This window comes from Metopolophium dirhodum, chromosome 1 (assembly GCF_019925205.1).
Source record: "Metopolophium dirhodum isolate CAU chromosome 1, ASM1992520v1, whole genome shotgun sequence".
Classification (NCBI taxonomy): Eukaryota; Metazoa; Arthropoda; class Insecta; order Hemiptera; family Aphididae; genus Metopolophium; species Metopolophium dirhodum.
Genome location: NC_083560.1, coordinates 118,987,512 through 119,002,748, shown reverse-complemented (window position 1 = coordinate 119,002,748; position 15,237 = coordinate 118,987,512). Strand labels below are relative to the sequence as shown.

Genomic DNA, 15,237 nt, shown 5'->3' with positions numbered 1-15,237 from the left:
TTTGTTGATCATTTTTATATTATAGATTCAGTTTTAGTGACACCTTAATTATTTTGAAACACAATATAATTATTTGATGATTTAAATATTCATCGGTTTTAAATTTTTTATTCGATTCGTCTCGAAATGTACATTAAATTGTATTTATTCAATTTTGTTACAACTAAATTTTACATATTGAGGTACATAATCATATTAAATATCATTTTGTCATTCAAATTAGGAGACAGATATAATTTTTAAGAACAAATATTATTTAAGTTTGAACACTGACAATCCATAAATTTATATAACATAGTTGCTTATTTATTTTATTTTATTTTATAGTGTTTTGTACAAACATAATATTTTTTTTAATTTACAGATGCAAGGACAAATATATCATAGATCAGGTTCACTATTACCAGTGTCAGATAGCAACTACAAATTCTTACAAATTTATTTTATGGGCAATTCAACACAAGAAATTGATATGCGTTGTGCAAACAACAATTTAGTAAAGAGGTATATTGTAGAACAAATACAAAAAAATTGCAAAATTAAAAATATACTGGACAGGACGAGTCAGGTGACGGGGAGGTGATACACAAATATGTAATTATATTTGTTATTTTTATTCATTGAAGAGGTACGATTTTTAACGAATACATTTTGATCACCATACACCGAATATTAAATAACGAATTGAACAAAGTTTGAGTCATAAAGATGTGGCATACATTTAACGGGAAACGAAGTGCACGGGATCAGCTAGTAATATTATATAAATTACTTTATTCACAATAATATCTTCAAATATACTTAGTAATAACATTAGTTTCCGCTCAGAATCGTTTTTCTTATACATTGCTATTATATCATTAGATTAAAATTTAACACTATCCATTACAGTGACCCACTTGTAACCTACTGTACAGCAGAGTGACACTCACTTGTTCACCATTTTTAAATTTTTATTTAGTTTTTAATTTTTGTGACTGTCATCATGGTGCAGTGAAAATAATCGAAGCAATTCTTCAACATTGGTGTACAAATTAAATTATTAAATTATTAATTTTTATCGCACCTAAGGTGATCGTAATAAACGTCATTTATATGATAAAAGTTGCTAAAAACGACGCGCTACGGTTTCTTTGTTCCTCAGTTACGGCTCTAGTTACGTTGTAACATTACAGAAACGTTGATGCTTCCATATCTAATGACATTTTCTAACAGAATGTAACAGGAACGTATGCTATGATCGTGATGGCCGTTGAGCGAGTAGCTACAACTGCTGCCGCGTATCGTCGCAATAGCCGCCAAGCCGCCGCCGCAACTGAAGAAAAGTAACGACTAATCCATGAGTTATTCCAGTACTCTGTTTTTCGATTTAGTTCGTATGTTTTTGATCAACCGATCAACCCGATCAACCCAATGATCAACCTCACAGACCAACAATATTATTATTATTATTATTATTATTATTGTTCAGTTTGATATGAGCCTGCTGCCGCCGCATCGCCGTGGCGTCTCTTTCAACGCCTCTGCATGACGCATATACGCGTCAACAGAGTTTAATCCAATAGGCCTACGTTTATATACGCTATGATTAAATCGGATTTTTTTTAATAAACTCTGAAACTAAGATAGGCCATTGACAATGAACTATAAATTTAAAGGTATGGGTGGTTTTAGTTTTTGTTTTTTCCGTTGTTCCCGGAATAACGGGCGGCGTTGAACGTGCAGCTAATATACTTTAGACGTATCCGTGTTTTTTAATTTCAAACGGACGTAGCCCAATTATTGAGATTAGTATTAACAATTGATCGATTCTTAAGAATAGAGAAATAATATTATGTATAAATAATAAATGTATGATAATTGATGACAGTAGTATATACATGTATTTTTCACTGGTTGTTTATATTTGCATTATCTATTTACGATAAAATTTTCAAAATATTTTTATTTGTCTTGAACTGTTTAGGAATATTATCTGTTTCAAATTGTATTAGTCTTTTTTTCTATAAATGTCAATAAAACTTTATTTGATGGGTAAAAAAGCTTGACAATTTAATACAAGACTCCTACTATATTTTTACAATGATATTTGAAAAATATTAAAAATCCTTAGTCACAGTTTTTATTTATAAGTATTTAAAGTTCAAATCTTGACAAAATACGGATAATCACGAAATTTAATAAATTATTTTGAGTTGAGAATTCATAAAAATTTTTCTTTTCAGTCTAAGATTTGAAATTGTAATACAAAATTATCCATAAATTTGTCTACCTTTATCAAAAAAAAAATGTCTACAGGAAAGTCAAATTAAATTTTTATGACATATTTTTACAACATTTGATTTTCATTCGATTTATCCCGTAACGATTTTCTTATTTTGTTGTAATTAAAAATCGTATGACTGTAGATACTTGAAAATTTCACTGAATGTTTATATTATCATTTTCTATACGCGATAAAATTTATAAATTAATTTGACTCTTTTAGAGCTGTTAACAGACATTGTCAGTTTTCAATTTTTTTAGTTTTTTTTGTCTATAAATATCAAATAAATTTTATTTGTTGGGTAGAAAAGCTTGAAAATTGAATGCAAGACTCCTGATATATTGTTACAATAGCAGTTGAAAAATATTAAAAATACATAGGCCCAATTTTATTATAAGCATTTAAAGTTCAAATGTTGACAATATTTATCATATTTAAAATTCAATAATTATTTCGTAGTTAAAAATGTTTCAAATTTTCAACTTTTATAGCTAAGGATCGAAAATTTAAAACAAAGTTCCACGTAAATAGGTTATATTATATAAATTACTTTATTTGCAATAATATCATCAAATATACTTGGTAATATCATAGGCTGACTGACCGTTTTCGCTCAGAATCGTTTTTCATATACAATGATATTATATCATTGAATTCAAATTTAACACCATCCATTACAGTGACCCACTTGTAACCTACTGTACAACAGAGTGACTTCCACTTACTCACCTTTTTATTCCAGATTTGATGTATAAGATTAAAATTAGAACGATCAGTGTAAGAGTTATAAGTACTACTTATGAAACTTATACCTATACCTATAACTTATAAACTAATTTTCTGAAATTTGATAATTTGATACATTTGAAATGTCGAAAATAAAATTTTTGTTGATGGTGCAGATTGCTGAATGTCTTTTTATTTAGTTTTGTGTGGTGCAGACTACATCCCTTAAAAGTAGCGCAAATTACCAAAATTAATTTTTAGATGTGGCACAAATTACATATATTTTTTTTTTTTTTTTGGGGGGGGGGGGTGTTGTTTATGGCACTAGTTACAAATGCCCTATTCGTGGAACTTTGATATATTAAAACGATTAAACTACATTTAATATATTATTTTCTTATACAGCTATAAGTACCTAGGTACTTTTATTATTTGCGTTAAATGACTTAAATATTTAGAATAAAATATTTCATATTGGTGATCTCTAGATTCAAATAATATTTTTTAACTCATAAACCTATTTTGATCATGTTTACTAGTATTAATAGCAATTAATATAAATGTTTTTAATACAAACTACAAATAGCAGTACCTATAAATTACATGTACGCTGGTCTTTTTTATTTTAAAATAATAAACACCTTTCGCCTTTTGTTGTTTAAATGAATATCAATATATTATTATTATAGCATCTTAATAGTTAAATATTAAATTACAAATATAAAAAAAATTTACTACACAAAGTATAATATAATATTTGTTATTAGTACCTATAAAAAAAATGTAACTCCAAAGGATGAACTATCGAAAACAGTTTTATTCTTTACTGTTCAAAAATTGTATTTTGTTTGGGTAAACCACAGTTACACCCCGGTAAGAAATATTAAAGATCAATAATTATACTATTTATGAAAAAAATGTATGTTTATGTATGTATGTTTCAATTAACTAATACAAAAATAGAAAGTGGGGAGAAGTATATTGTATCCTCAAAAAAACTACTTCGGAGAAGTAAAAAAGGCTTTCTGTGCGTAAGTTGAAGAGATTGGGAGAAAAGATAGAACTTTGGTGTTAATAAAGATGTGAAATAAATCTCAAAGTTCTGTGCCAAAAAGGGCCACGGTTGAAAAAATAGAATTTGGGGCTTAATAAAGAAGTGAAATCAATACCCAAATTATGTGCCTCAACTTGAAAAAATATCTTATTCAAAAAAATTTCAAGATGTTCAACTGTACAAACATTAAAAAAATATATTATGTAGGTATAATAGTCTCGCTATCGGTTGTCGGTGTGCTGTTTCTTATCGGTGTTACTTATGAACAGAAAGGAGTCTCTAGCGAGACTCTTCGATACAACCAGACATCAAGAGATTATAATAAAGTAGCATGTCGCGTATACGATGTTGTTATAGTAACGTCTTGTATTAAATTAAAAACTCATAGTTTAAGTCAATCAGTAACTTAATATCATAGGCACTCGTAATTCTTAGGCTAATGTGCAATTTATTTCAAATTATTTTTAACAAAAATAAGTTGGTATCATGTCTCACCTATATCAGATACCTATTCCTCAAATCTCTAGTCCTGACAAAAATGTATACAATGTATTAACAATAATTGTCTCATTCAAGATGGATTTATGTTATAAAAAATACATCTACGACATTCATTATTTTAATAAAATTTATGTTTTATAGCTTTGCAAATATTTCCGTATTTATATCGTTTAAATATATATCGTATTTCCGTAAATAAATATGATCCTCGTCGTGTAGTCATCGCTTATTAGGGTATCACATAAATGTATAAGCGAAAAGTTTTTTTTCCACATTGCATTACTTGTCCACTCATATGAGTATCACTCAAGACCCGATGTATATTATTTTAAATTATATATGTTGGTTATTTATTATATTAGACTATTATGTTTGATCACTTGTGATAATCATATAGTCCATAGGTATGTGATGATATAACACTAACATAGAATAAGAAATTTGTCCTTGCAGAACATGTAATTTATTTATTTATAAGACTATTATACAATAAGAGTTGTTAATTTATCACAACATAGGTTACCTGCATTCATCAATCCCTCTTTAAGACTAACATTTTTAGTTAACCTATTTTAGTTTACCCAGTTTACATATATTCCTAAACACTCCTAGTCCAGCATAAATAATAATACGTAAAAAAAAATTTCGTTTTGCATAATATTATACAATCGTCAACCTCACATTTTACGATCATTTAAAAAAACAAATCATTATTAATTAATAAACAATACGAAACTTCTGTTGTTAAAAATATAAAAGTACCAAACTTACTTTACTAATACCTAATACTATTGACTAAAAATAACTCTTTTAAGCTATAATTCTATATAAATAATAGTTCATGTATTTAACTATTTGTATTCAACTAATATTTACCTACATATTATTAAAACACCTGTGTCACATCCAGGAGTTTGAAGAACACGTCATGTAGTTAACTAAAGTATTAGGTACAACTATCCAATTTCTTTGATATATTATTAAAAAAGAATTTCTCGCTGATGCAATACACTAATCGCGTAGGTTATTTTATAGATAAGAAGTGTACGCAGCAGTGGAGAAATAAAGTCATCACGGTGGTGATTTTTTTTCGAAATTTAATATTAAATTGAGTGCTCACTGACAGATAGAAAACATGTATGAATGTATCTCAAAATTAATCTAAAGCAGTTACCTATGTAGCACAAATACGTTTCACTTTTTCAATAAAACTTTAAAAATATTATAAAAATATATAATTTCTATATGTATTTTACATCTTAAGATACGGATTATGAAAAAAAGTATTTCACAGTATTTATTTTGCTAATATTCTAACTTCATATGTGTTATTAAATGTTTAATGGTACCTACTACCTATACACTTGGCCAAACTACAAAATATCGTACTATACTGTCTTGTCAACGAATTGTCTTAATCAAAGATCGTATAAATTTGAATAGAAATGTATTGCGTAACATTTTAATGAATATATTATGTTTTTATAAATATGTATATTGATAAATGCCCACTATAATATTATGAAATAATATGATTACATTCAATCATCATGTAATAAACAGTAAATACTGAACACCATTTTAATTAAGTACCTACCTAGTAGAATATTTTGATGTTTAATATTTAAGAATATTAATTAACAACACTAGAATTCGTTTTCTAATAAATATCAAACTTAAAATAGTGATGAAATCTTAAATAAATGTAATAATCATATTTATTGGAAATCAAAAATATATTTAAAAAAAAGTAAAAATATAATAGGTATATAAACTTATAATATTAATGTAAAAAATATTTATTAAAAAGCATTACAAAAATTATGCAAAAATGTTCAATTGATGGTTAATTCATAAAAAACTATTAATTATTAGAAAATAATATTACTGTTTTTTCAACATTAATAAATTATTATTTAAAAACATTTAAATATTTGTATAATATCTCGAAAGATTGATGCTAAAATAAATGTGTTGATTATCATATGTATTATAAGTTTATTACCACAAAAAATGTATTAAAAAAAATTAAGTATATAATTCATAAAATATTAGATATTATAAACTTATAATTGATATTAAATATATTTATTAAAAAGCATTACATATACTGTGCGAAAAGATTCGACTAATTGTTAAGCGATTATTAAATAAAAAAAGTATAGTTATTAAAAATTGTTTTTTTTTTGTTGATTTTTTAACATCAATAAATTATAAATAAATTTATCAATGTTTTGTACGAGATTATTCTGGAATTGTTTGCGCCAATTCTGCCCAACGACTAACGAAGATGCGAGGAATTTCATCGCCCTCCTTACAAAGTTTTAATTCACCGGTTGAAGCCGGTTTCAAAAATACTTGTTTCTGAATTGTTGTAACATTATTGGCGTTAAGACAAATAAATCTGGCAAGAGTGAATTTTCTGATTTCTGCCAGTTGATCTGAAATTAAAATAGGTTAGTTAATATTATGTACAATAATTAAAAATAGTTAATTATAGTTATAATTATAGTTAGTTATACTAACCTTTGTTGAACACTCCTGGTACGTCATAAAAATATCTATCTGCACTTCTAGTTCTTACAAATTGTTCCCTGATGATACACCTCATCGTAGGGCCAACCATTGCGTCATCGGCGTGTTTTTCAGACAATGCACCCACCATAAGATCTATATCGTTCCAATTTTTGTATTGTTTCAGTATTCTATCAGCTGCCTAAAAAGTAATTAGTACAGTAGGTAACTAAATTATAATTAAACAATTTCATGTTTTTTTTTCAAACTTACACCTTCCACCATAATCTCAGACAAATCTTCCACAGTTTCTATGTCATCTAGTCCACAATATTTTCTAAATTGCGTGTAGCTTGGAATACCGTGATCGCGGCTTCGTTGTATATCCAAACTGACAACGTCCATGCCAGACGAATAATTTGGACCAAAACTATATAAATAATTTGTAAGCTAAAAAAAAAAAATTCAAAAACAAGTGTTACAAAATACAAATATTAACATATATTATAAAATATGACACATCATCATTAGTTATGTTAAAAAATAATTTTAATATTTTGATTGTGTTTTATAAACCCACCGTTTTTGTAAACAACATATCGATGTTTTGTGTATTCTGCGTAATTAGTCCTCTGACAAGTGCATCTGTATAGTTCGTCAGTATATCAACTGGTCGGTTGTAATATTCTTTTAGTGAAAGACTTCCGTTGATAACGCGGTCTTCTGAGTATAAACTAAACAAAAACATGCAAAACATGTATAAGTAACATCGAAGATATATCTAGATAAAGATTTATTTTTTTACATTTTTCAATCGTTAATATTATTATTTGTTCATGTATCATCTTAAATTCTTACGCAGGACATTGTTACACACATACTGATATATATATATAAGCATATTTCAATATTATACAAATTTAATATCAAATAGTGATGTAATAATTTTATTTATTTGTAAGAATAATTATAGACAAGAGCATACTCCCCTAGATTTGTAAATTTGTAACTACCATTAAATTAAATGATTATTGGCCCCTTCCTAAAATATATGAAAAACGATTCGTTCGATAGGTACACATTGAATCCAATATACCTACATTGGAATTTTAAGATAATAATTATAATGTAAAGGTCACCATTGGAAAATCAAAAGCTAATGACGGATTAACCAGAGTGTAATAATGTGACAATATTGTTATTTGTTCACATGAGTCTTAAATTTTCCAAAGTAACATTTTTCAATACCTATAAAAACTATTATAAAAACTGTCACCACGAAATTAACTGACCACATATAACATAATAATAATCATAATAATTATAATATTATCTATATTAGCCGATATCCCGAACCTGATATTTTCGCTGATCATAGAATTGGCGAACGGCAGTATTGCAGTCGCGAAGCTGTTGCTAACAGTCGGGTCGGCGGTATCGTCGTACGTGTTGCGCCCATCCTTTATCGGTCCCAGACCATTTTCCTTGGTGTAGTTTACGCCGAGAAGCGCCGGCAGCCACTCGTTGTACGTGACGTGTTGTATAAATGCCGTCACGACTTTCTTGGACTCAAGGAAAAGCTGTTCGTCGGTCCACTGCGGATTGTAGCGGCTTAGTTCTCGGGCTATCCGGTTGTGTTCCCTCATCCACAGTGTGTGAAGGAGAGTCAGTTGGGGAAGCGCGTTTGCCCGGATATCTCCAGCCCTGAAGCACGTGCCGTTACCGTGCTGGCACGCTTTTGTTTCGGTGGTTTCCAGCGGCATATAGGACCCGTTGGTGATATTCATTTTGTAAGACGACAGTTCACCGCCCTTCAATTTCCTCAGCGACAGCAGCTGTTCTTCTGACGAACCGTATATCATCGACGCGTCTAAATAATGGGTAGCTTGGTTCATCTGTGAAATATATATAAACACTGTGAAATATAGTGCCTAAGAATTTTTAAATATTCTCTTAATTTCTGTAGTTTTTGCGATTTTGCAACGTTAATTCTAAACACCGAATACTGGAAATATTTACTCCACCCTACGACCACTGTAATTTGCAATTTAACCCCTTTTTAACATAACTATATTTTTGGGCTGGGTACAGATATTTGTATTTTATAATCGATTTGGCGTAACGCTTTGCTTATAACCATAGAAAAGAAAAATTGTAAAAATACCTAATGGATAATTCTTATTAGGTAAATATACAATTAATGGTTACTTATTAATACATATTTATTATTCATAAATCTTCTTTGAAGTGGAAAATATCGAGTAACGATTATAAAAATGAACTTTTTTTAATAATTATTATAAAGAAAGCATTATAAATCATCCAAATGGACAAAATGTGCAATTATTCATTTAACATACGCGTTTTTCTGTTATAATAGGGTCTTGGCCTATCCTAGTCACTGCATTCCCCTAAAATGGCCTAATTGCGTGTAATTTTGATTCTTATAATAAAAATATAAGTTTATAGATAAAATATTATCAAATATGGCTATTACTTGTTCCCTGGGTCCAAATGAACAATCGGGACGCATCGCCGACTGCGAACGCACGTAGTTCATGCACGGTTCCTGTGGAAAAACTTTGTCGTCTTCCGGTATTGATATGGGCTTACAGGACTTTACGGTTTTATTCAGAATATATTGAATACTGCTTTCATCATAACAACATTTCACAGGTACGTTATTATTCCCTATATGAATTTAATATACGTCAGATTGCATTAGTTACGATCAATCAATATATATATAAACGATTATGATTTTAATGTGTTTACCCATGTTAGAAGCTACCGTCTGCGATAGATCATGGCCTATGAAAATCGCCCAGTACGCCATCATCATCGTTTTTGCTTGGTCAACAGAGTCCTCATCGTTGACAAGATGTATGCTCAATGATCTAGGATTGGGCAGTACTTCTGACATATTGTAAATACCTGTATGGACAATTAATGAAATAACAGCATTAGATCCACAAGATTATAAATTACAACATGTCGTATATAAAAAAAATATCGCGAAAGAAGGAGTGCTATTTTAAAGTTTTTATAGAAAAAAGTATACCGATAAATAATTAATAAATGTATTACCATCGGCGTAGACTGGAAACAGCAAACGTTTATATGGCATGGTTGCCTTTCCCAATGAGGAACGTTTCAAGTTGTTACAAGAACCGTCAATACTAGGATAATCTAAGTTCTTCCATATGCACATAGTTTCGTTGTAATACTCAGGCAAACACAAGTCACTCAAACTTGTCCTTGTTATTTTCACCTTCGATAAGTCTTTAGCACATTGTACATCACTTAACCCATGTCTGAAATTATGATTTAATTTATGCATATTATTATAATAAAATATATATTTTTTTCATTGAAATATTTATATTATTCTTTACTTTTTACAATAGATATTCTTTAGATTGCGCGTAACATCAACAATAACTTCAGCATTTCGAGAACTTGAAATACCGACTTTGGTTGCCTGAGAATCAATCAGCTGTCCATGATTTGGGCTTCCAGCAACAAAACGACTGATATCCGATAGTACATCCTCCGAACGATACGTTTTATCATGTTCATCGATAACATCTACAATTTGTTCGTTTACTGCAGGGATCCTGATATTTTGGTACCAGTTTGTTGAGTTTATCTCCAGTGCTATAAAATATTGGTAGGTACACACCATTTAATCATTACAACCAATTTGGTTTTAAAATATGAAAACTAAACTTTAAGTTATTATATTTTATACCTTGTTCACACAAATCAAGAATTTGACGGTCTTTAGACAAACAAGGATCTTGTAATAATCCTCTACAGCATAACGGTACGATTACCACCGTACAAACGAACAGCCGTATCAAATTCAGTATAATACCCATTCTGCTAATATTATAAACTGTAATCATATTATAAAATGCATAGTTATTAACTATAACAGTAAATATATTCATTCAACTACTTTAGAGTTGTAATATTGGTTGCATTAAAATATATTTATACAATTACTCCTAATAAATTAATCACCAATACATCAGCAGTTATAATTTGTTAAAATGTAACTATAAATCAATTTTGTCTATATATTATTCTACTAGCTGAATAACCTATAATATGAATATCAGAAAATCCTATCTTATTGCACATCTAGATCAATAAAGGGACCTTAGTGACCACTATTCTAAATATCAAGTACATACGTTTTATATTATAATATATTATATTATTGCACATTTAAATTAAATATTGCTTAATAGATAGCGCCACTGTTGTATTCTTTCGGCCCCCCTTTTACCCCCTTGGAGGTCAACTTTTGAAAAATCCTTTCTTAGTGCGCCTTTACATTGCTTTAAGGAACCTTTGTACAAAATTTCAAGTCTCTAGACCAAGCGGTTTGGTCTGGGCGTTGATGAGTGAATAGGGGTCACCTATATGTATTTAGGTATATATATATTTATGATTTAGGTATATATTAGGTATATATTTATGATATAGGTAGTTAATGTCCGATGATGCCCCCCCCCCCCCCCCGAAACTAGAAAAAGGACTAACCACAAATTCTTAAATAAAACGACCTGCTCGTACATGTTAGATATACACAAAGATAAATCATTCCGTTAGCTCACGATTTACCTATCACCTATCATATAATATAATATAATATAATATAATATAATATAATATACTTGCTCGCGAGTAAGTAAACGTAATACGGAGAAGGATACAATTGAAATATTTTAGGTAGGTATGTATGTAGCTTTTCTAACCCAACGAGCGACGAGTGTTGTGTTATAATTTATAAGTAAGTACCTACTTATTTTTTTGTAAATAAATATATTTTGGTACTCACCGAAAACTTGTTAATAATTAACAGGTCCTTTGCCAGATATCTTGCAATTGAGTTTTGATTGATTGTAACGTTGAATACTGAAATTGCTAATCCAGTGATTGAGAAAATTTATCGACTCGCGTATGTCGATGCGTTATTATATCATGATGGAGAGACGTTCTCTGTGTGCCTTTTTATTAGATGTTCCGGACTTCTGTCTGGTGCTTGCCGCGTCGCGACCGAACTACAGTCACAGGTAGACTGATACGGTGGTCAAGGGGATAGTTACCATCACGGGAGCATCGGACGAACGACAATCCTATTGGTGGAACTGCATTTTCTCCCACCTGTATCCCCATAGATCTTCCACCCACTCACCGACCAGCCAAGCAAACACACCTTCAATAAATGCACGGTGGGGCACCGTATAGTATTTTCTTATAATCAGGGCTTGCATTTGAAAAAATCTCCCTTTTATGTTATTTACAATAAAAACGTTACACAATTGTTGCGTTTATTTAAAATAGTGTTAATACCTATTAAATTTAAAAATAATAACAGGTAGGTAATGGCCCGGATACGGAATATAATATAATCGATTCATAGATTGTTTGCACGAAATAAATGTTTCTACGAAACCAATAGACCTTTTAAATAAATTGATTTTAAATTTCGTTTTGCGATATTTTTCGTTCAACGATATTCTATAAATTACGTTTTGCGTTATTTTTGGTTTAATGATATTCTATAAATTACGTTTTGTGTTATGTTATATTTAACGGTACATATTATATTTTGTTAATCGTTATGTTTTGTTTTGCGGTATTTAATTATTTTTTAAATATCGCTTTCCGTTATAATTACGTTTACAAATTTCAATCGTTTTTTGTCAAATATAATCATAACGTCATTATAACGTTTGCAAGCCCTGCTTAAACGTATAATATTTGTATAAAGGATTTTTCTGATTTTTTTTTACGAAGTTAACATTATTTTAACTTGCTCTATTATCATATAATAATATATATCATATAATAACAGAAAATAGTTTAAGGATCATGGATCAACTAACTGTCCCACCTGGCATGGCATGGCCCGTGCCAATAGAAAATTAACCATTATGTTAGAATTATATTCAGAAGTGAGGTTGTTTAATTGCGTGAAAATAGTTTTAACCAAAGAGCACCTATTGCTTTCAGATAAATAATTATATACGATATACCTAAAAGGCTAAAACTAATTTTCATCAAACAGAATAGTGCTTACTATAAATAATTTGAATGAGTACAAATTTAAATACTTAGTATTTTTACGTGGATTTTTCCGTGTTGGGCCATATTTTTTTAAAAAAAAAGATACCTATAACAATGATTAACATCAAATATTTAAATTTATTGACTTTCTTTTTCTTAAACAATATTATTAGTTTTTTGTCTGGAGTATAAATATATATTTTTTTCGAGCAAGTAACAGAAAACTAGCCATTAGTTAAACAATGATCGGCATCCACGGTGTAGGTATCTCGCTTTGTAAACTAATATATTCGATCGAAATGGCAGTTGGTAATCTCCCTGTGGAGTATTATTGATTATATAATTTGGCATATTTTGGAATATGGTTCAAACTACTCTCTAAACTTTCCTGATATTTCTAAGAACGATCTATGAAACTTTCGTCAAAATCGATCATTTTAGTTGTTTGGTAGGCTAGTCTATACCTACCAATTATTTTTTTAATTTAAAAATTTAATTTTACAGGATAGATGGCACTAGTATATTCCTATTTTATCCCTCATTATTCCATAGAGAGAGTATGTTTAATTAGAGAGTAAGGTTGTATTCTAAAAAAAATTTTCTTTTCATACCTAACATTTGAAAATTGAACACAATTTCCTCATAAGTTTGTCTACTTAAAAAAAAAAAGTAAACCGGAAAGTCAAATATATTTTTATGGGCGTTTGAAATTTACATTTTTTGAATGTTGGATATACACGTAAACTAATTATTCGCATTAAGCGTATGTTTTTGTTTATTTAAAACATGAATTACCTCTATCAATAATTAACATAGTCATTATATTTTTAATTATTTAATTAACACCAACTCATGGGACCGACTGTATCCATAAATACGCACTACTCTGATTCTCCACGAAACGAACACGCATTCACAAAAATCATTTAAAAAATTACAGTATAATTTTTTTTTAATAATGTCAACGTGTTAGTTCATACTTCATAACACTGATTTACGTATAATACAACCATATATACGACCATAAAACTTCCTAGAATATATCTGCCATGTAATGATGTAAAGCCCGGAAAATGGACGACCTCATAAAAAACCTATGCTTATAATTTCGTCATTGAGAAGAACCCATAAGCATATAAAATCTAATTTATTTATTTGTTATGGTTATTATCATATTATATGATGTATGATTATTATATTATGAAACTAACGGACACGAATATGAGGTACCTACATGCAAGTCTATAGGAAATTAACTTATTTAACGTTTGTTAGCTTAACTTTAAGAATAGAATTTAAAGTACCTACTTATACCAACGTATAAATGTCTAATTATACCTACGAGTACTTATACGTTTACTATTGACGATATCGAAAATGGCGGTAGTTGTTATAATAAAATATTAAAACTATAGAATTGAACCGATATTTTTTATCATTTTTATGTTTTGCATTAATTTTACAATTTTTTTATAAGCATTTAAAATATGTATTTGAGTACTTTTGCTCAAGTACCTACCTAGGTACTTGTATAAAACTTATTTATTATTATGATAATCACGACCACGATATTTTCAATTTAATATAAAAATAATTCACGGCAACCAAATATTATTATAATTGACCTACTGTGCGTGTGTTACACAGGTCGATCATAGACACAGGCCACTGACCTATATAATATTTATCTATACATTTAACTATTTAAGACTAGTCAACCGGTCGGTAGCAGCGGCTATGTCGCATGGAACAGTCACCGATAAACAGCCACAAACAATAATTATAGGTAATAATAATAATAAAAACAAATAGATATACAGTGCTCTAGGACAATGAATTCCAAGTACATAATTCGTTTTATGTAACAGGTTGGTACTTTTCAAAGGTGAAACTTTTACCTTGTGGTTTTTAGAATTTTCTGGTAATTTTATTAATATACATTATACATTGTACATTGCATTGGGATACATTGCGATCGCATTTATTTCCAGTATACGGTTTATTTATTTTGCGTGCCTAAGTTTGGTATTTTGTTTTTGTATAATTTAATAATTCTTAGTTAAATTAGATAAAAAAGCTTTACAAGTGCAGAAAG

General features: G+C 29.1%; 1 protein-coding gene across 1 annotated transcript; it reads right to left on the bottom strand.

Moving 5' to 3' along the window:
• Positions 1–6,402: 6,402 nt before the first annotated feature.
• On the bottom strand, positions 6,403–12,020 carry LOC132935466 (peroxidase-like). Its single transcript, XM_061002028.1, has 11 exons — positions 11,911–12,020; positions 10,813–10,959; positions 10,457–10,718; positions 10,149–10,375; positions 9,837–9,995; positions 9,559–9,752; positions 8,418–8,956; positions 7,642–7,795; positions 7,335–7,511; positions 7,074–7,263; positions 6,403–6,988 (listed from the first exon to the last, which is right to left on the bottom strand). Exons 2-11 carry the CDS (start codon positions 10,940–10,942, stop codon positions 6,792–6,794), a joined length of 2,229 nt encoding a protein of 742 aa, XP_060858011.1. The 5' UTR covers positions 10,943–10,959; positions 11,911–12,020; the 3' UTR covers positions 6,403–6,791.
• Between the last annotated feature and the right edge of the window lie 3,217 nt (positions 12,021–15,237).